This window comes from Gambusia affinis, linkage group LG08, assembly GCF_019740435.1.
Source record: "Gambusia affinis linkage group LG08, SWU_Gaff_1.0, whole genome shotgun sequence".
NCBI classification, from domain to species: domain Eukaryota; kingdom Metazoa; phylum Chordata; class Actinopteri; order Cyprinodontiformes; family Poeciliidae; genus Gambusia; species Gambusia affinis.
The window spans coordinates 697,694-719,553 of NC_057875.1; the positions used below are offsets into that span (position 1 = coordinate 697,694).

At 47.7% G+C, this 21,860-nt stretch overlaps 1 protein-coding gene across 6 annotated transcripts in view; it reads left to right on the forward strand.

Annotated features, from left to right (window-relative positions):
* The window catches only part of cdh13 (cadherin 13, H-cadherin (heart)), a 237,492-nt gene that overhangs the window by 143,743 nt on the left and 71,889 nt on the right, over nt 1-21,860 (forward strand). For all 6 annotated transcript variants that reach the window (XM_044123866.1, XM_044123869.1, XM_044123868.1 and 3 more), the window contains one exon: nt 17,141-17,319. In XM_044123866.1, the coding sequence (XP_043979801.1) occupies nt 17,141-17,319 (179 nt within the window). The remainder of the gene's footprint in view (nt 1-17,140; nt 17,320-21,860) is intronic.

Here is a 21,860-nt window from a genome sequence, read left to right on the forward strand (position 1 = left end):
CTTCAGTCAGGGTTTCTCCTTTTTCACCTGAGATTTTATCTGGAGGATCAAACAAACAAGCTGGTGATTTTCAGCTCGCAGCAAAACGAGGTTTGGTTTATAGAAATGAAAAAGGTTTGACATCAGTACATCGAAAACATGAACATGTTTTACAACAGTTTAATATTTGTTGTCAGTCGTCTCAGAAATTGAAACAGGTCTTTTTATAGACATTCAACAGACAGGCTGAAATCTATGAAGATTTTATTTGTTGGTACTTTAGGATTATACAGAAGAGTGAATACTTTAGCAGGTACTGATGAATTAAAGTGAGGTATAGTTTAGATTTTGAAATAGTTTTATTTCTTCTGCTCAGAGGGAAGCAGACACACAAGGCTTTCCATCCTAAAGCTGCTTTTTCTGTGGATGCCAGCAGGAAATGTTCTTGTGCCTGAGGCCTTTAAAGAGAAACAAAGCTCTGACAAACAGCATGGAGTCTGGATCTGAACAGTTTAAATGTAATCAGTAAAACCTTAAATCCAGTCGCTATAAAGCAAAGCATTAATCTCAGCGCCAGGCCGAATAATGGACTCTTATTTTGTTGGATTTGGCTGAAAGTGAGCTCCATTATTTCTGATGTGTTCCTTGGTAAAGACCGTTTCAGAATGAGACAAAGGAACGCACATCTTTCCCTCCTGCCATCACAAACTGCAAAATTCAGCATTTTCTAAACGACGACTAAAGCATGGCAGACTAACTTCATTCTCCAAACTTTGTCTTAACTCTGAGCAGAAACGTTTAAATATTATCAGATGTGAAGGTCGAGGTCAACAGATGACAAAGATGAAGACCAGGAATGAATCTTCTTGTCTTTTCTGGACAACAAGTAAAGAAGAAAACAGAGCTGATGGCCGCCGCAGCGCTCTGTGTACGGCGGTAAAGATGGCCGCCGCAGCGCTCCGTTTATGGCGGTAAAGATGGCCGCCGCAGCGCTCTGTTTACGGAGGTAAAGATGGCCGCCGCAGCTTTCTGTGTACGGCGGTAAAGATGGCGCGCAGCGCTTCTGTGTCTGGCGGTAAAGATGGCGCGCGCTCCGTTTATGGAGGTAAAGATGGCCGCCGCAGCGCTCTGTTTACGGAGGTAAAGATGGCCGCCGCAGCGCTCTGTTTACGGAGGTAAAGATGGCCGCCGCAGCTTTCTGTGTACGGCGGTAAAGATGGCCGCCGCAGCGCTCTGTTTACGGCGGTAAAGATGGCCGCCGCAGCGCTCCGTTTATGGAGGTAAAGATGGCCGCCGCAGCGCTCTGTTTACGGAGGTAAAGATGGCCGCCGCAGCGCTCTGTGTACGGCGGTAAAGATGGCCGCCGCAGCGCTCTGTGTACGGCGGTAAAGATGGCCGCCGCAGCTTTCTGTGTACGGCGGTAAAGATGGCCGCCGCAGCGCTCTGTGTACGGCGGTAAAGATGGCCGCCGCAGCTTTCTGTTTACGGAGGTAAAGATGGCCGCCGCAGCGCTCTGTTTACGCAGGTAAAGATGGCCGCCGCAGCTTTCTGTTTACGGCGGTAAAGATGGCCGCCGCAGCGCTCTGTTTACGGCGGTAAAGATGGCCGCCGCAGCTTTCTGTGTACGGCGGTAAAGATGGCCGCCGCAGCGCTCTGTTTACGGCGGTAAAGATGGCCGCCGCAGCGCTCTGTTTACGGCGGTAAAGATGGCCGCCGCAGCTTTCTGTTTAAGGAGGTAAAGATGGCCGCCGCAGCGCTCTGTTTACAGAGGTAAAGATGGCCGCCGCAGCTTTCTGTTTACGGAGGTAAAGATGGCCGCCGCAGCGCTCTGTTTACGGAGGTAAAGATGGCCGCCGCAGCGCTCTGTTTACGCAGGTAAAGATGGCCGCCGCAGCTTTCTGTTTACGGCGGTAAAGATGGCCGCCGCAGCGCTCTGTTTACGGCGGTAAAGATGGCCGCCGCAGCGCTCTGTTTACGGCGGTAAAGATGGCCGCCGCAGCTTTCTGTTTAAGGAGGTAAAGATGGCCGCCGTCTCTGGATGGATTGTGACGTTGCTGAGCGTGTTCAGCAGACGGTCAGCAGGAAGCTGATAAAGCTAACGGCTAACAACAGCAGCCTTTAGTGGAGCTGCAGCTTCTGACCTGGTTCTGACCCGGTTCTGTTTGGACCAGCAGTGGTCTGTTGGGATGTGATGCGTTCACTGACTCAGACTGCTTCCATCACTTCATTATTAAAATGTTCGGCCGTATTTCAGATTCACCGTCTGGATTCTGCTGCTGAGTTTTGATGTTAATGAAGGAAAAGTTGATAAAATTCAGACGCTTTGGAAACTATCGGCTGGGATTTAGTTCCACGCGTGGAAGTGGATCTAAAGGTCGGAGTCGGACCGATCATGAACTGCAGTAATTACGGCCGTCTCTGTTTTCTGCTTCCTGCTGCTGTTTGTCCAAACCTCGAAGCTGCAGAGCTTTGAGTTGACGCTACAGACCCTGTTATGGCCGGGACCTCGCTGCCTCCAGCCCTGGAAATATAAACCTGCAGCACATTAAATACTCAGGAACAAGCAGCTCACCTGCTCTCCGCTCTGGTAACGGAGGATCAGTTCAAGGCTGCAGGGAGCCGGCGGAGGTCGTCGCATGCAGAGAAGGAAGGATGTGATTGATGTGGGAGATATTCACCCAGCCAGGATATTCCCCTTCAACTGGCAGGTAATTTGCAGCATGATGGTTTGAGTTTGGCCCATTATGCTTCACATGTCCACCTCTTTCAGTCTCTCTCCTTCTCTTGCTTTGTTAGCAACAGTCTCTCGAACGCCCAGCCGGGTGACCCGCTGTCCCACAATGCCTCATTATCAGCCTGTCAGCCTGCGAAGGCTGGCTAAATTAAGGTCCAAGGCAGCTGAGGCGACTGGCCAATTAACTGTGGAGCGTTTCTGGTTGGGAGACATTTATCCGACGCCGTCCGGCTCACAGAGGGAGCAGCAAATGGCTCAATGTTTATTAATTGCTTTAATTACGTGGAGATGCTTCGTGTCTCTGAGCTTCAGCTGGAAAGTTTGGAAACATTACATGAGACTTTCTGAAACTTGGCACAACATTATGACCGACATGTTGGAGCTTCAGATGGGCTTTCCAGAGGCCAAGCGCTCCAAGTCCTCAGACTGCTGAGGGTCGGGTTAGGGTGGTTCTGCTGCAGGGGGGCCGGTCTGCTGCAGCTGCAGGGGGGGCCGGTCTGCTGCAGCTGCAGGGGGGGCTGGCCGGTCTGCTGCAGCTGCAGGGGGGGCCGGTCTGCTGCAGCTGCAGGGGGGGCCGGTCTGCTGCAGCTGCAGGGGGGGCTGGCCGGTCTGCTGCAGCTGCAGGGGGGGCTGGCCGGTCTGCTGCAGCTGCAGGGGGGGCTGGCCGGTCTGCTGCAGCTGCAGGGGGGCCGGTCTGCTGCAGGGGGGCCGGTCTGCTGCAGCTGCAGGGGGGGCTGGCCGGTCTGCTGCAGTCTTTGGTCGCTGGGTCAGTCAAAGTATCACCCTCTGGCTGGCGCCAACAGAACTTTACCCAACCCGTCAGTGGGTTGCCTCCTGGTCACCAGCCCCACTCAGCCGATCGCTGCATGATCCATGAACACCGGGCCAAGTTCTGGTCCGGTTCTGATCTGATGAAGAGTCCAGAATGGTCGGGTCGAACTGCTGAAATCATCCAGCTCTTCTGGTCTCCTCTGGTGAACTTTTCTCTTTCTGGATGTGAAACTATTTAGTGAAGTGATTGTTAATCCAGGAAACATTCCCAACTATTCAACTTCCAGAAGCCGGATATCATCAGTTTGTCAGGAGAAGGTTTCTGAAATGTCGGTGAACTCCGATCGTCCCACAGTATTTTCTTTGGCCTCTGTTGGAGGATAAAAGTCGTCGTCATCCTTCCTCTGAACCGTAAACTCTCTGTTTCCTGTCCTGTTGTTAAACACACACTCGGGCGGCTCGGTTTGGGTCGTGGACCTTGAAGGTGTGTGGAAACCAACCGCAGGCTGCAGCTCCTCAGGAACCTTCAGATTTCTCTCAGAACCAGCAGTAGCTTTAACTTTAGCATCCTCTGTTGGGTTGGACTGACCAGCTTCATTCACCAGCCACCAAGCCTTTGGTTCTCCACCGTTCCTCTTTGGACCAACCAGTCATCCAGCCATGAAAACTTCCTCAGTTCTTCACATCTCATGTTGTTTTGTTGCTCCGTTTCCAGCTGATGTATTCCTCCAATAACCAGTGCTAATGGTTTCCTCGCCGGTGGTCATAATGTTGTGCCTGGTTGTGCAGAGAAAGGGTAAACTGTGGGCTGTAAATGCTTGGCTGCAGGTTGATGGGAGTCCTGCAGTGATGAACTCTTTGGGTTTTCTCTCATTCTTATGCATCTGTTCTCTTCTCTCCATCGATTCTCTCAGACTTCCTAACTGATCCATCTTCTTCTAAATTACCAGAGGTAGAGATATAGATCACACTGCGGAGAGATGCGCTCTCAGTGGGCCTCATATGCAGCTGTGATTTGATATGAATATTTGTAAATGGGCTTTATGTGAGCAGGTTTTGGAGTAAATAATTTTGCTCCCTGGTGGTTTTACAGTATTTGTTGCCTCCATCAAACCTCAGTGACCTCATATCTGTCGACGCTCTGCCTCTGTTTTCTCTGCGTTGTGTGATTTTTATGTAGATGTGAATTTATTCCTAAGTTTAGAGAAAGCGACTTAAAGCAGAACCCAGAAGTTCTTGTTTTGAAACTTGGAGAGGATCAGGTGATGTTTCACCTCCTCGTGTTTCTGCTGGACGATCCACTTCCTGAATGCTGCTGATCTGTTCAGACGTTTTCACATGAACTCCCTCTGCAGCAGGCTGTCCGTCCCTCGTTTCTCTTTCCTCAACGTCTCCAGACATTCAGTCCAACTGGAGCTTCTCTCCTCGCCGCTTTGTCCCCCTGGTTTCCTCCATCACAACAAAACCACGCCAGTTATACTTGGACCCTTTAAAAAGCTCAGTAACTCTTTATCATATCAATTATCTGCTGTAAATGTTTCACATCTGAGTCTTGTGAAGTTACCAAAAATGTTATTTATGGTCTGGAATGCAGATCATTTTTGTTAATCTGCAGTTATAAAGAAATATCTGCCTTTGAATTACAAACATTCACATTTATTTTAAATATTAAGTTACAAGCTAACTACCTTTAGCACGCTAATGACTATGCTAACTTTGAAAATGTTTGGCGCAGTTATCATCATCATGGTGCAAATATTTGCTGTTTTAATCTCGGCGGTATGAAAGCGACGGTTTCCTGCTTCTACTGGCATTACTTTCAAACTGAGGCCACATTACGGAGGACATTTTCCTCACTCATATTTTCTAATAAAAAAAACGCCGTTTATATTTTCTGAGATTTTTCTGAACTTTTTGTGGTTCCTGCTTCCTTGACCTTTGAACCCTGAAGATCTCTCCTAATAGAGTTGACTGATTGAAGTGATTGATAATTCGGTCGGATTACAGCGATGAACCTGTTCATGTTTGCCGTTTCATCGCAGGAACCTGAAGTCACATCGACTTCATCCATTCTTCCTCACGCGTCAGAAATGTTTTAGGTCAACATCCATCTGATGCTGTTCCTTTAAATCAGGGGGTTAAGGGTCGTCTTCACGTGGATCTGTGTTGGGTTTGCGGTTTGTGTTGGACTCCAGCTGCTGTTCATCGCTCAGGATCTGAAGTCTGTCTTTGGATCCTCGGTTCTTAGTTCTGCTGATGTCATCAAGTATTAACCTTCAGGATGGATCCATCTGTAACACATCGCTGCTGCTATTTGGTTGGCAGCCATGTTGGATTAAAGGCCGGGGTTGGTAAGAAATACTGCAGCCATGTTTTGTAGTGAGTGTAAGAGTCCAGGACTGTTCCCACAGATTCTGGCAGCTGATAAAAACAAGTTACCCAAATCAACGGGAAGCTTTTACTTTGAAGTCGGCCTGAAGTGAATCGTGAGGAGAAAGAAAACTGGTGGACTGGGAAGGAAACCAGAGCGAATCCGGAGCAGAGCAGGAAGTGAGCCTGCGGCTGCAGGAGCATCAGAGAGAGGCAGGCGGCTCCAAACGAGACGGGAAGGGAGACGGCAACATGCTAATACAGTCGTTTTCGTTCACTTTACTCCAGGACTGGGAGACAGAAGCAGGATGCAGAAACTGTTTACTGTTAGCTTATTAAAGGCTAATGTGGTGCAACATGAGTGAAGTCGTCTCTCTGCAGCGTCCTTCCTGTGAAGGCAGGAACCTCCATGCTGCCGCTGCGTTAAGAGCTGCCTGACGGAGGATTTATCTGCCTCGCTCCGTTTCCATTAATGACCTCAGAAACCTGCGCCGCGCCGACAGCAGCAGCCGGCTCCTTGACACTTGACACGTCCAGCTCCTCATCATCCGTCTGCTGTCTCCTGTAAAGCACTCTGTGGAAGAGCTGCCCCATTATTGGCACAAGTGCATTTTGACGAGGGGTCAAGCTCGTCCAAACGTCGTTCACGTTTAGAAAGGACTCTTTACTCTGCAGTCTGGAGCCGCTGCAGCCAACTCCACTTTACCGCTGACCCCCACTTTGCTTTTCTGCTCCATCTGCCGTCCGCTTCCACCCTCAGAGGCTCTAAAGTAAAGACTGGGGTTAGAACCATGTCTGTTTAATACAGAGTCAAAACAGCAAGACTGAACGGCTGGCTGCCGCCGGACCGGGCCGCCGGACCGGGCCAAAGAACCAGGAAAACTTCACAGGAAGAATTCAGGAAACAACCAGAACAACAACAACCCGATTAAAAAAACATTCAATTAAACCAACGAGATGGAAAAGAGCCAACATCGGCTCCCAGTATGATGGGACCAGTATGATGATCCCGGTATGATGGGACCAGTATGATGATCCCAGTACGATGGGACCAGTATGATGATCCCAGTACGATGGGACCAGTATGAGGATCTCAATATGATGATCCCAGTACGATGGGACCAGTACAATGGGACCAGTATGATGGGACCAGTATGATGATCCCAGTACGATGGGACCAGTATGAGGATCTCTGTATGATGATCCCAGTACGATGGGACCAGTATGATGGGACCAGTATGATGATACCAGTATGAGGGGACCAGTACGATGATCCCGGTATGATGGGACCAGTATGATGATACCATTACAATGGGACCAGTATGATGGGACCAGTACAATGGGACTAGTATGATGGGACCAGTACAATGGGACTAGTACGATGGGACCAGTACGAGGATCTCAGTACAATGGGACTAGTATGATGATACCAGTATGATGGGACCAGTATGATGGGACCAGTACGATGGGACCAGTATGATGGGACCAGTATGAGGATCTCAGTACAATGGGACCAGTATGATGGGACCAGTACGAGGACCAGTACAATGGGACCAGTATGATGGGACCCGTATGAAGATCTCAGTACAATGGGACCAGTTTGATGGGACCCGTATGATCCTGACTCTGTTAGCTTTCAGGTTTGTTTCTTTGCATTCAGTGAATCTTTTATCAAGCAGAGCTGAAGGAAGTCCAAACAGACGGAGGAGAGGCGTCCGTCCGCTCTGGGTTTCCTCTGGTTGCATCAGGAACAGAGAGGCGGTCCGGTCCAGTCCGGTCCGGTCCAGTCCGGTCCGGTCCGGCTGAACCGTTTGATCAACAACACTTCCCTTCAGACAGCAGGTGCTCTGAGATAAAGTTTATGGTGAAAGGAAAACAGCCTGAGTTTGTGCAGCGGTCAGGATTTCTGCTGACTGGATGTGGAGACGATCCCAGAAGTTTATGATCAGTTTCATGTTCCTCATATTTGGTAAAACTGGAGATTAAAAGCATCAGGCTGTGGAAATGGCACCTGCTGGGAAACACTGACAGCAGGAATTAAAGTGTTTATTACCGTCAGCCAGGTAATTACTGCCTGCCGTAAAAAGATTACGATGTTTAACATTAATGCTGTTAATGTTACATCGTTCCATAAGAGAAATGCTCACCTTCAGAGAAACATGGAGATTAAAACCAGGACTTTGTTTCTCATAAAGTATCATCTTTTGGCTGAGGCTCCTTCAGTCCCTCTGAAAACATCAAATCCCGCCAGCTGTGTTTTCTAGTTTTTAATGTAAATATTTTATCAACTTGAAATAAGAAAACTAACATGTTACTTTTCAGACAGATATAGGTGCTTGTTATTATTCCTCAGTACTAATAAAAACATTACTGCTACTTCCACTGGCACATTTTTGATGACTTTTCTCCCCTGTGACCTTTGACCTTCTCAGTGTGACCTTCAGGGTTCAGAAGATGAACTCAACCAGTTTCTGTCCTGTTCAAACCTCAGTTACATTTATTTATGAAGCCCTTCAAACAGTACAGCACAGAATCATTAAACAATATTTCTAACAAAACAAATATTAAACAATTAAACAATGAATCACAACGACTGAAATGCTTTGGAGTAAAATGGATCTTTGGAAGCAGCTTCAACTCCTCTGATCCTGAAACAGAGAAGATAAGAAACCTGTTGATTCTGTGATGAATGGAATGAAATCTGGTTATTTTAAATGTTGATGATCTGTCTGAAGCTCCTCGCTCTGTTACACGTTTGAATCCTGGAAGTGTTTTCCTCCCGTTAGGCTCCGCCCCCATGTTACCGTCAGCCATTTTCCTGGCCCCCATGACAGCGTTACCCCGCTCCGATGATGGATGAGGATTTCTCTGGGATCTGTTGACTCCACAGCTCCTCACAAACGTCCAACATAACTGCATTTTCCTCCTCAGCCGGAGCCGCTTGACAGGCGGCGTTTATGAAACTGTCACTGCGAAACTCAGTCGGCTCATCTGAGATCACCTCTGGATGAGCAAAAAACTTTTCCATTTTTCCCTCAGGAACCAGGATGTCCTAAACGGACGCCACAATAAATCTTTGCTTCTTCTGGGAAGAGGAATCACTTTGCTGTTCAAACGGTCTGAAGCTGTTTGAATCAGTCCTAACATTTCTTACCGAGCGGTAATACCTAATAATAATGTAGAACTGGTTAATGTAGAACTAGATGGCGTAGAACCGGGTGATGTCTCCATCCTCCTGGTTCTAGTCAGAACTCCAGCAGCAGCGTTCTGGACCGTTGGGTTGTCAATCAGACCTGTGAAGACGCTGCTGCAGGAACCAAACGCCTGGATGAGTTTCTCTGATCGGAGACTTTGGTCTCTGGTTCTGGAAAAGTTCTGCAGCTGGGAGAAGGGCCACTGTGGAACCGGCTTTATGTGGCTCTGGAGGGTCAGGGCAGAGGTCAGAGGTCAGCCTGATCTCTGGTTTCCAGTTGGAACAACTGAAGCTCTAGATGTATAACTCTAGATCTATAGTTCTAGATCTATAGTTCTAGATCTATAACTCTAGATCTATAGTTCTAGATCTATAGTTCTAGATCTGTAACTCTAGATCTATAGTTCTAGATCTATAGTTCTAGATCGTTCCTCTTCAGTAACTTCAGCTTGTTTCTGTTGGAGAGTTTTGGCACATCCAGACATTTATCTTTTTCTCAACATATGATTGGATGGTTCAAAGGTCACCTGGTGACATGGTGATGTAGAGCTGCGTTTCATCCGTGTCGTCATGGTAACTAATCTTATAATTTATGGCGTAGGATAAGTTAGAAGCATGCGGATGTTAAACAGAGCGGTTAGTTCCCCACATGGGATTTTTCTGAGCTTCTATGAAAAACCAATAATAAATTTGATCGTCAGACTGGAACCAGTGCAGTACTGGACCAGAGTCCGACCCAGCTCAGTGGCTGCAGCATGGTACTCTGAAGGCACAGAACGCTGGTTCTGATGCTGAGTCCAACAGAACCAGCGTCTGCATCCAGGATCTAGTTTATTGCCGGTTCTGATTGAGATTTCTGGATGTTTTTGTTCTTTTCTCTCCTGGTTTCTTTCATTCGGTGACTGGAGTCCAGAGAACCAGAGAATAACAGAAATGTCTCGTTAAATGACGTCCGTTTCCTCTCATCGCTCCATCCTGAGGCCGACGCCTCCACTCTGACCGCCATCCTGTGATTGGATGGACGCTCACTGGTAGACTTTCAGTTTTATTCACCGAGACTCCAGAGAGGAGTTATGAAGGATTCTCCGGCGCTAATTAATTGGTGTTCCTGTTTAAAAAAGAAAATGTCTTTAGTCCTGATTTACAGAGTGAAGAGTTATTATCTGGAAACATCAGAGGGCACCGTCAGACCGTCAGACTCAGAAACATGAGGAGAATATTTGGCAGCGCCGGTGTGTTTGCAGTGCTCTGGTTCTGCATGTGTTCCTCCACAGCTCCCAGTGCAGGTGTGCATGTTTTGGTGATGCTGACGTGAATCCGGACCTGGATGCTGGAAACCTTCAGCTCTTCCTCCGTCTCACCTGAGGCGCCTTCAGCTGCAGCTCAGCCAGTGAAACTCAGAGATAAAGACGTTTCCAACATTCTTCACCAGAAAGCAGCTATAAAATAAATCCAGTTAGTCTTCAAAACATGAAACATCATTTTATTTAGACAGTTTAGAAAATTAGTGGAAGCAGCTTGAAGATATTTTTCTATATGTTTGTATTTGTAGATCAAATAAAGTCAGCCATCAAACTGTTTCAGTCAAAGTTTTCATATTTCCAATTTGGAAAATGTTTTTGTTTTTTTCCCATGTAAAGGCAGACCGTCAGATACTTTTCACTTCACGTTATTTTATTTCTAAAAGCAGCAGTCAGTCGTTTATGATGAGTTATTGACTCTCCAGTCTCACACTGAGCATGCATGTAGCGACAGTGGAGAGGAACAACTCTCCTTTAACAGAAAGAGAGTTCCCACAGAACCAGAACCGGGCTCAGTACCAGCAGAACCGCTGGAGGTTTGACACAACAGAGCAGAGACACAGAGAAGCAGGAGATTTTGTGGGATTATTTTTGATGTTCTTGAAAGTAAAATTGTCAATCAGATCAGATCTGATCAATCATCTTCAAAAAGACTTTGTTGATTTTCAAAATAAAGCAAAGATATTTGCATGTATATAGATATATAGAATCTGCAGCAAATCTTTCTCCATCATTTTATTATCCATGGACAATAATTAAAAAATGCTTCTTTTTTATAAGTATTGTGGTTAAATATAAATTTAGGTCTAATTTCATTTATGAAAGTTTAACAGTTTACTTGCTGCTTTAGTTGAAGATATTATAGTTTTTTTAAGGGTACTGAAGAGTTTTTGCCTTACAAGGAAATCATTTTCTGACTGCCTGACGTAGGAAGGAGACGTGAAACATGCAGGTCAGTAGAACCAGAGCAAACATGCTTGAGGAACTCTGGATGCTGTTTTCAGTCACATTTCCTTCAAAACAGAAACTTTTTGCTTATTTTAAGGATTTGATTGATGCTCAACAGAAGGAAAATGCCCTGATCAGCTCCTTGAGATGAATTTCTTTTCATTTCCTCCGTTAACTGTCCATGCACAAAGCTGTGGTGATGAATTACTGTAACGGTTTAACATATTCTGACATGAAAACTTGTCTCTTTCTGGGCTTCTTTTGTTCAGCTCCTTTGTGTGACGTGTCTGCTAATAGTTGGCATATTTCCTGCATGAAATCCGGCATGAAAGGTTGCGATCGTTCATTCTAATGGCTCTCTTGGGTCTTGCATTTTAATGAGTTGCTGTGAGCTTCCAGTCCACACTCCAGAGTCTACAGTAGTTGAGACGGATGTTTAACCTGATGATCGAAGCTGAGAAACTTAAAGATAAGAACAAAAATAAAAGGAGAAAGTTAGCATGCCTGTTGAGGAGTTCAGCGCCAGGAAGCTGGAATCTCCACAGCAGGATGTAAAGATTTAACTCGCATCTCTTGGATCTGAAAGAAGCTAACATTCCCAATCTGTAGTTATGTATGAAATAAGTGGAACACAGTTATCATCACAGCCAGTTCACCAGCAGAAACCAGCCACTGGTGACCAGTCATCACTAATGGTGCAGAATGATCACGACTCAACGTGTTTACAGCTTCAATCAGCAGCAATCAAACATTTTTGTTTCTAAAATGTTTGATTTGATGATTTAAAACATTTTCCAGCATTATCAGCCTGTACAGATCACACATCGATAGAGATTCCCAGCTACATTTGAATTCACCAGGAGCTGCATTGAAATGTTGACCAATACAAAAGCAGTTGGCATGGCAACCTAGAAAATGTCCAGTTACGTAGAAGTTGATGAGGAAGTCATTGGTAAATTGATGCTGATGGACTCAAATCAATCTGCCAACAGAAATCCTGACTGAAGCACCAACACAACCTGATTCTCTTCATAATTTATAACTCTTTATTTTAGAAACTGTCATCGTTCAGATTTCATCACAAACTGGATCATGTTCAACGTTTCAGTTCTTCAGAGCCAGATTTTTATGGAAAAAGGAGCAAATGAGTGATTATTAGATTTGAGGATAAGAATGTTTTAACGATCTTGAATCCAAACATTTAACAGTTTGGAACAATAGTTAATAAAACTTTATAAATTAGATTTTTATGGATGAAGTTTTCTGTTTCCTGCATGTTTATTAAACCTGTGTTCAAAATCAGAAAGTTTCTGGAAGCAAAGAGCTTTTCATTCACGTCTCACTCTGAAGGTTCCCGTCCTGAAAATGACTTCTTACGCCTCATTTAGTTTTTCAATTATCAAGCTAAGAGTTGATTTCATTACCATGGTGATTGTCATCATGTAGACTCAAGTTGTCTGTGGCTTTTCTCTCCCCATTAGCTTAGCTCTCTGTCTATATATGGATTCTCATTAGCAAACAAGCAGCCTCTTCTCTCCGTCACTTCAGGCAGCGCATGGCGGCTGCCGGGGTTTTCTGTAAAATACAAGCTTCCATCTTGAAACAGACGTCTGACCAATCACATCGCAGATTAGAGCGCCGCTGCAGGTCAACAGACCAACAGCTGAACTATCTGCTTCTACTCACAGGATGATCTTATTAATAATTTATCACGCTGAAATTTTGTAACAATTCACCTGTAAAATGACTTTAATAAGTGACATGAGAAAATAAATGAAAGAATGATATAAATAATTGAATGATAGAGGAAGAAAAGGAAAGATGCTGTGAATGTCCCTCGGACTCGTTAGTGCTGCATCGGTTCAGCAGATGCTGCATCTTTACTTATTCAGGACCAAAAGTTCTCAATTCATGGCTGCAAAATTAACTCTAATGAAAAGGTTCAAATTAAAATCACATTTTTGCCCACAAAAAGCGATGATGTGAATTTTTCAGAAACCTGTTTGTGTTGCAGAAAACTGATTGTCAGAAAGCAGAGCCAGAAGTTTCCATCTCTCCTTGTTTTCATCCAGTCACAGATTGTTGCTGCTGTTTCCCTCTGATTCTTCAACAACACGCTGAAATATGAACAGAACCCTTCATACACACAGCAACCCGATTTCAGCAGGAATGAGTCACCATTCTTTCTGCAAGCATTCAGTTACTCTCAGGTTTTCTCCTTTTTCTCCGTTCTGTGTTTGGATGTGAGGAACGAGTCAGAAGTCAAGGCTTGGGTTAGACCGGTCTGATGCTGCAGGAGAATGAGGTCTGATGCTGCAGGAGAATGAGGTCTGATGCTGCAGCAGACAGAGGTCTGATGCTGCAGGAGACATGGGTCTGATGCTGCAGCAGACAGAGGTCTGTGATGCTGCAGGAGACAGAGGTCTGATGCTGCAGCAGACAGAGGTCTGTGATGCTGCAGGAGACATGGGTCTGATGCTGCAGCAGACAGAGGTCTGTGATGCTGCAGGAGACATGTCTGTGATGCTGCAGGAGACAGGTCTGATGCTGCAGCAGACAGATGTCTGTGATGCTGCAGGAGACAGGTCTGATGCTGCAGGAGACTGGTCTGTGATGGTGCAGCAGACATGTCTGTGATGCTGCGGGCGACAGAGTTCTGTGATGCTGCGGGAGACAGATGTCTGTGATGCTGCACCAGACAGAGTTCTGTGATGCTGCAGCAGACAGATGTCTGAGATGCTGCAGCAGACAGGTCTGTGATGCTGCAGGAGACAGAGGTCTGTTATGCTGCAGCAGACAGGGGTTTGTGATGCTGCGGGCGACAGAGTTCTGTGATGCTGCAGCAGACAGAGTTCTGTGATGCTGCAGCAGACAGAGGTCTGTGGAGTTTCTGTAGATTCCTACCAAGATATTTTTAAGCTGCAGATGTAAAAGTGCTTGTTAGTTTCAGTGAGTTCCAGGTGGAAAGGCTTTTTGTGCTGCAGCGTTTCCTCCCACCGTTCTCATGTTCCTGTGATTTTCTCTGTTTCATCTCGGCTTATCTCCGCTGCATTCTGCGTTTTGGCGTTCGAGTCATCTTTGAAGTTCCTTTGATCTCATTCACACCTTGGATCGGATCAGAGCCTTTGGCCTTTTCCCTGCCTTGATTCCGATTAACAGAAATCCCATTCCTGCTTTTAGAAGATGGATAATTGAAATAGAAATTTCAATAACTGACATTCTCATGGATTCAGGCGCAGTCTGCGTTCTGCCAGTCCTTCCAGCATCAGTTTACTCTCTTTTCTCTATCTTGTCGTCTCGCTTTATCTCAGTTTTTCTCTCTGTCGGTCCCCTGGTGGCGCCGCCGAGCCGCCGGCCGATGATTTCCCTCAGTGGTAGAGAAGATATAGGAGTCAGCAGTAGGCAGCCGGTGATCGAATCGATCCACAACATGAGCGTCTGCCACCTCCACCCTGTTGCCTCCTCCACCCTGTTGCCTCCTCCACCCTGTTGCCACCTCCACCCTGTTGCCACCACCTCCACCCTGTTGCCTCCACCCTGTTGCCACCACCTCCACCCTGTTGCCTCCACCCTGTTGCCTCCACCCTGTTGCCACCACCTGCACCCTGTTGCCACCTCCACCCTGTTGCCTTCACCCTGTTGCCACCTCCACCCTGTTGCCTCCACCCTGTTGCCACCACCTCCACCCTGTTGCCACCACCTCCACCCTGTTGCCACCTCCACCCTGTTGCCTCCACCCTGTTGCCACCACCTCCACCCTGTTGCCTCCACCCTGCTGCCTCCTCCACCCTGCTGCCACCTCCACCCTGCTGCCACCTCCACCCTGTTGCCTCCACCCTGTTGCCACCACCTCCACCCTGTTGCCTCCACCCTGTTGCCTCCACCCTGCTGCCTCCTCCACCCTGCTGCCACCTCCACCCTGCCACCACCTCCATCCTGTTGCCTCCACCATCCTGTTGCCTCCACCACCCTGCTGCCACCTCCACCCTGTTGCCTCCAACCTGTTGCCTCCACCACCCTGTTGCCTTCACCCTGTTGCCACCTCCACCCTGTTGCCTCCACCCTGTTGCCACCACCTCCACCCTGTTGCCACCACCTGTTCTGTTGGGTTCTGATTCTGATTTCAGAGTGTGGAAAATAAAATAAAAAAATATTTAGATTTGCAGATTTTATTTGCTATTACTAAAGGTTTTGTCCTCTCTTCCTCTCTTCTCTCATCTTTCTGTTTTATGGACTTTCTTTACCTTCTACTTTCTCCCTCTTTCCCATTTCGCTCTTTCTTTTCTATTTCTCATTCCTTCTCTTCCTATACTTTCATCCTCTCTAACTTCCTTGTGTTCTTTCTTCCATCTGTTTTCCTTCCTTCTTTTTTATGTATTTGATTCTTTGCCCTTTTCTTCCTCCTTCCTTTATTCCCTTCTTTCTTTCTTGTTTTTTCCCCCTTGGTTTTATTTTCTCTCTTTTTTCCTTTCTTCCTGTTTTTATCATTCCTTTACTCTTTCCATCCTCCCTTTGTTCTCCCTCTTTCCTTTGTTTTATCTTCTGTTTCCTGTGAAATTAAATAGTTTCAAGTTTTTAAAGGAACTTTTAGGAAACTGATTTTATCTCATCAAACATGAAAGTTTTGTTGCTGCTTCTTGTTTTTCATCAATGGAAACAGAATCGAATGTGAATAATTCAAGTTAATGTTATGACTAGTGTGTGTGTGTGTGTGTGTGTGTGTGCGTGTGTGTGCGTGTGTGTGTGTGTGTGTGTGTGTGCATGTGTGTGTGTGAGAGAGACGCTCGCTCTGATCTGCCTGGTTCAGGGTGTGAAGTGGAACTGAGTCGGTAATGAAGGAGACGGGTCTGTAATTATCCTGTGAGGAAGTATTACTGGTGACTGGAGCAGGTCAGAGGTCACCTTGAGGAGAGCAGGTCAGAGGTCACCTTGAGGAGAGCAGGTCAGAGGTCACCTTGAGGAGAGCAGCACACTGTCCTCCAGAGACACCCTCAGGCGCGGCCCCGCCCTCTCCTCTGGTCGGATTCCTCCTGCATGTTTACCATCAGCAGTTCTTACCTGAGCAGAACCGGACCAGAACCTCATATTGGAAGATATTTTAATAAATCTGAGGAGGAAATGAGATTATGAGCGATGCAATAATAAGAAAAGGAGTTTAATAATGTTAAAAACTGCTTAGTGTGAGATAACTCTGACATCATATAAATGGAAAGTCTGTTCATATTTTTACAAAACTGAATCTAATAATTCTGGTTTTGATTTATAAATGAGCCCGACTCAGCAAAAACAGACCAGACCACACACACACACACACACACACACACACACACACACACACACACACACACTCTGAGGAGACACACACACACAGGAGATAACCTGACCTGTGTGTGTGTGTGTGTGTGTGTGTGTGTGTGTGTGTGTTTCATCTCTGGCTGTGAGGACTCTGTGCTGAATCCCCCCGATGAACTGTTTTGTTTTTTTTTCCCAGTTTGGATGAACTGGTTTGGGTCTGTTTAATTTCCGTTCCAGATGAAAATGTTTGTGTTGCTGTTGTTAACGTGACGCAGTGAACTCGTTAACCGCTCAGGTGAACTTCAGTTACCTGAGTTTACACGCTTTAAAGTGACATAATGTTTGACGCCCATCGTTGGTCCTCCATCGTTGGGTCCTCCATCGTTGGTCCTCCATCGTTGGTCCTCCATCGTTGGTCCTCCATCGTTGGTCCTCCATCGTTGGTCCTCCATCGTTGGTCCTCCATCGTTGGTCCTCCAGCGTTTCTTCTTCTCCTGTCTTCTCTGAAGAAAAGCCGTTTGATTTCCTCCTTCTCTGCGTTTCCCTCAGGAACCACGGTGATGACCATGACGGCGTTCGACGCGGACGACCCCAACACTGACAACGCCGTGCTGCGCTACAACATCATCAGGCAGTCGCCGGACAAACCTTCGCCCAACATGTTCTACATCGACGCAGAGAAAGGCGACATCGTCACGGTCATTTCTCCGTCGTTACTGGACAGGGAGGTGAGTCGACCCAGCGCTCCCAGTCTGACCAGTGTGGGTTTGGATGGCGGTCAGACGGTCGGCACTGACAGCTAACCTTTATGAGTGGCGTTCTGCGGCTCGTCTGGCCGTCAGCAGAGTGGCGTGTGTGTGGATCAGGTGTGTGTGGATCAGGTGTGTGTGGATCAGGTGTGTGTGGATCAGGTGTGTGTGGATCAGGTGTGTGTGGATCAGGTTTGTGTGGCGGTGTGTGTGTTTGCGTGAGCCAGACCATCGTCTCTCCATTTCGCCGTCTAACCGGACCGAGACGGCGCCGTGATTGCTTTTCTGGCAGGGTGACGAATGCCAGAACATCGATTGGGTTTGCTGGTGGAAGAGGAATATCAGCTGTTGTCAGACATTTAGCGAACGCTTTAATTGAGGTGATACACAGTCGGTTCTGGTTCTGTCCAACAAGCCCGGCTGAAAACCCGCCATCCGGAACTGCTGCAAGCATGGCGGCTAAGTGGGCTGATGAGCCAATCTCTGAGCCGCCGTAAACGGCTTAATGGAGGAGTAATTGATTAAAAGAACAATGAAATGAGATGCAATCAGAACCGCCAGGTCCGGTTGATGGGAGCTGCAGCGCCGCGTCGTTCAGGAAGGAAGAACATCAGAGGAAGCACATGTAGCAGAACTTTGTCTGAAAGCAGCTTCAACGTTTCATGGTTTTGATCCGTTACAATTACAGAGAAAACGTTTTATTTATCTTTCTGCCCTCCAGGGGGTCTTTGTGGGGTTTAGTGTCCCTCATGTGAAACTAGGCTGACAGGAAGGGGGCAGGACAGGAGGAAGACATGCAAACATCGCCGGGTCCGGGAGTCGAACCGTCGGCAGCCGTGTCGAGAACTCAAGGCCTCCAATCATGGGTCGCAGCATCCCCTACGCCACCGCCCCACACAGATCATTTTATTTGCTCCATGTCGGGCTGTGACCAACATCTTTAGTCTGAGCGGTCCATTAACCCGACCCAGTTACTCTGGTTCTGTCTGGAGGAATGGACCAAAATCCCAGGACAGCCAGTCGGTTTAAGATTCATTCATATTCTGTCTCCTGGACAGATTGTCTCAAACATCCCGGGGTTTCAGCCTGTCGGGCTGCAGAGATTTATTCCTGTAATTTAAGAAATAATCTGTGATTTCTGGACTCTTCAGCTCAGACGTCACAGACGGCGCCAACATGGCGGCCATCGCTCCATTTCACCGCCACGGAGGAAAAGTAACTTTTCACTCCAGAACAGAAAAAACAGTTTGTGTGAAATATGTTGTTGGAAGTAACATAATTCAGGTGGAGCTCTGAGTGGTTCTGACCCAGAACACTCTGGGTCGACAGAACCAGGAACAGGAAAGCAATCTAAAGGAGATTGGAAAATCAATTTTGTCACAGAAATCAACTGAAGCTCCTTTATGGTTTTCTCCACCGACTACAATCGTTCCTCATATGCACATTTATTCCCCCCCTCTCTTTACCCCCACCCAGCTGGTTTTACCCCCACCCGGTTGGTTTTACCACCTCCCCAGCTCTTTTTACCCCCTCCCCGGTTGGTTTTACCCCCACCCGGCTGGTTTTACCCCCACCCGGCTGGTTTTACCCCCTCCCGGCTGGTTTTACCCCCACCCTGCTGGTTTTAACCCCTCCCCTGTTGGTTTTACCCCCTCCCGGTTGGTTTTACCCCCTCCCCGGCTGGTTTTACCCCCACCCGGCTGGTTTTACCCCCACCCCGGTTGGTTTTACCCCCTCCCCGGCTCTTTTTACCCCCTCCCCGGCTGGTTTTACCCCCACCCTGCTGGTTTTAACCCCTCCCCGGCTGGTTTTACCCCCACCCGGCTGGTTTACCCCCACCCGGTTGGTTTTACCCTCCCAGCTCTTTTACCCCTCCCGGCTGGTTTTACCTCCTGCTGGTTTTACCCCCTCCCGGTTGGTTTTACCCCCACCCGGCTGGTTTTACCCCCACCCCGGTTGGTTTTACCCCCTCCCCAGCTCTTTTTATCCCCTCCCCAGCTGGTTTTACCCCCACCCTGCTGGTTTTAACCCCTCCCCGGTTGGTTTGACCCCCTCCCCGGCTGGTTTTACCCCCTCCCCAGCTGGTTTTACCCCCACCCTGCTGGTTTTAACCCCTCCCCGGCTGGTTTTACCCCCTCCCCAGCTGGTTTTACCCCCACCCCAGCTCTTTTTACCCCCTCCCCAGCTGGTTTTACCCCGACCCTGCTGGTTTTACCCCTCCCGGCTGGTTTTACCCCACCCCAGCTCTTTTATCCCTCCCAGCTGGTTTTACCCCACCCTGCTGGTTTTACCCCACCCTGCTGGTTTTACCCCACCCTGCTGGTTTTACCCCCACCCGGCTGGTTTTACCCCTCCCGGCTGGTTTTACCCCACCCCAGCTCTTTTACCCCTCCCAGCTGGTTTTACCCCCACCCGGCTGGTTTTACCCCCACCCAGCTGGTTTTACCACCTCCCCAGCTCTTTTTACCCCCTCCCCGGTTGGTTTTACCCCCACCCTGCTGGTTTTACCCCCACCCCGGTTGGTTTTACCCCCACCCGGCTGGTTTTACCCCCACCCGGCTGGTTTTACCCCCACCCAAGCTCTTTTTAACCCCTCCCCAGCTGGTTTTACCCGACCCTGCTGGTTTTACCCCCACCCAAGCTCTTTTTAACCCCTCCCCAGCTGGTTTTACCCCCACCCGGCTGGTTTTACCCCCACCCTGCTGGTTTTACCCCCACCCGGCTGGTTTTACCCCCACCCGGCTGGTTTTACCCGGTCGGATCGATGCGAGGCCGCTGTGTTTGACAGCTAGAATCGGTCTTGCTGGTAGCTGCTGCTGCCAGCAGGTGATCTGTGATGTCATCAGGTGTCTGGGTGTGACATCACAACGCTCCTGTGGGGTTTCAGTGGTTTTGCTCCTGAAGGTGACTGTGTGTGTCTGAGATCGTCTCTAATCCACTTCCTGTTGCGTTTCTGTGCTGAGCTGTAATCAGTCTTGCGAGTGCAGATCAGATCATTTCCAGTCCTCTGCACTGTAAACATGTTTATGTTCTGTTATCTGTTTGCGCTGCGTCGCTATAAATGCAGATAAAACAGAGGTAATGATGGCTGCTGGGTGACCTGAGCGACCTTGGCGGCGGCCTGCTGCTGGCGCCGAGCCGATAAGGGAGCTCATGGTGGGTAATGGCTTGTTTGCCTGTGAGCTGAATGACTGATGACAGAAACGCGGCCAGTTTCCCTCCCAGGACCAAACGCTGTGATCTCCTCCGGCTCCTTCATCCTCCTCGCCGGCCTCTTCTTCACATCGATTTCTTGTTTCTCCTGGTTTCTCCTTTGTTTTCCCGCCTCTCTTTGTTTCTGTCAGCCTCGTCTCCCACTCCTGTCAACACTTCACTGTGGACATCCAATTACCGGCGGGTCGTAGCGAAGCTGCTCCAGTCAGAGCGCCGCCTCAGCTATTCAGATTACGGACGCCTCCGGAGTTGCCGCTCCGCAAAATGTTGCTTTCAAACATTTCTGGGGCCGCCACCTAATCTGATCCCCACAAACATAATTGAATGTCAGTCTTCACATAACGATGCTCTCCTCTCTTCAATTAGCATCTCGTTTCCTGCTGCCGCGCCGACGAGACAAAGCAGAGCGGAAATATTTACTCCTCCCAGGTGGAGGCCGGAGAGACTTAATATATTATGTCATTTATATGCAAATAATTCAGCGCACGGAAAACATTGATAAGATTTCATTACTGCAGATTTTGATGTACACTTCAGTTTGTAAACAGCCATTTATTCACCAATTATGATGTGGAGATTGGAAAGGTGGGAGGAGACGAGCGGGTGGAGATTCTCTGGTTCTGGGAGGAACGGCGGCGTGGAAACGTTCATCAGGCCGGCGACGATGCTGGGCGGGGCGATGGGCGGGGGCGGCCGGCGACGATGCTGGGCGGGGCGATGGGTGGGGGCGGCCGGCAGGTGTGAGCGCTTGGATGCACAGGTTGATCACCTTTTAGTAAACCTGATTTTATGGTTTTAAAGTTCAGAAGAAGAAAATAAAATGAACCAAAGTCAGTTCTTCTTTGAAAGCAGTTTATTTTTTAAATATTCTAATAAGAATTTTAATGTGTTGATTTAAAATCATGAAGATTTTAACTTATTTTAACTCAATAAGTCAGTTTTTCCAAGCTGGAACTTTTGTATTCACGTGTTTCAAGACGAAGCGTCTCCTCATTTCTGCTTCTAACCCAAATGCTAAGCTAAATAGCATCTCAATGCTAAACTCGCAGCAGCTAATGCTAATGTTAGCATCCACAGTCCAGATTCCTAAAGAAGCTCCATGAAGGATCAGAGATCAGATTAAAAACTATAAATATATTTGAGATCATGTCGATATTAATAATCTAGCAGCAAAACGGTGGTTGAACTGAGATGTTGCTGATTTTGTCACCAGTTCAGGCTTTTTGTAGAGCTGAAGGAGAAAATACAAAAAAATAAAGCAGTCAGCTTTTCTGTTGAAAAACTAAAATATTGTAATTATGACTTTC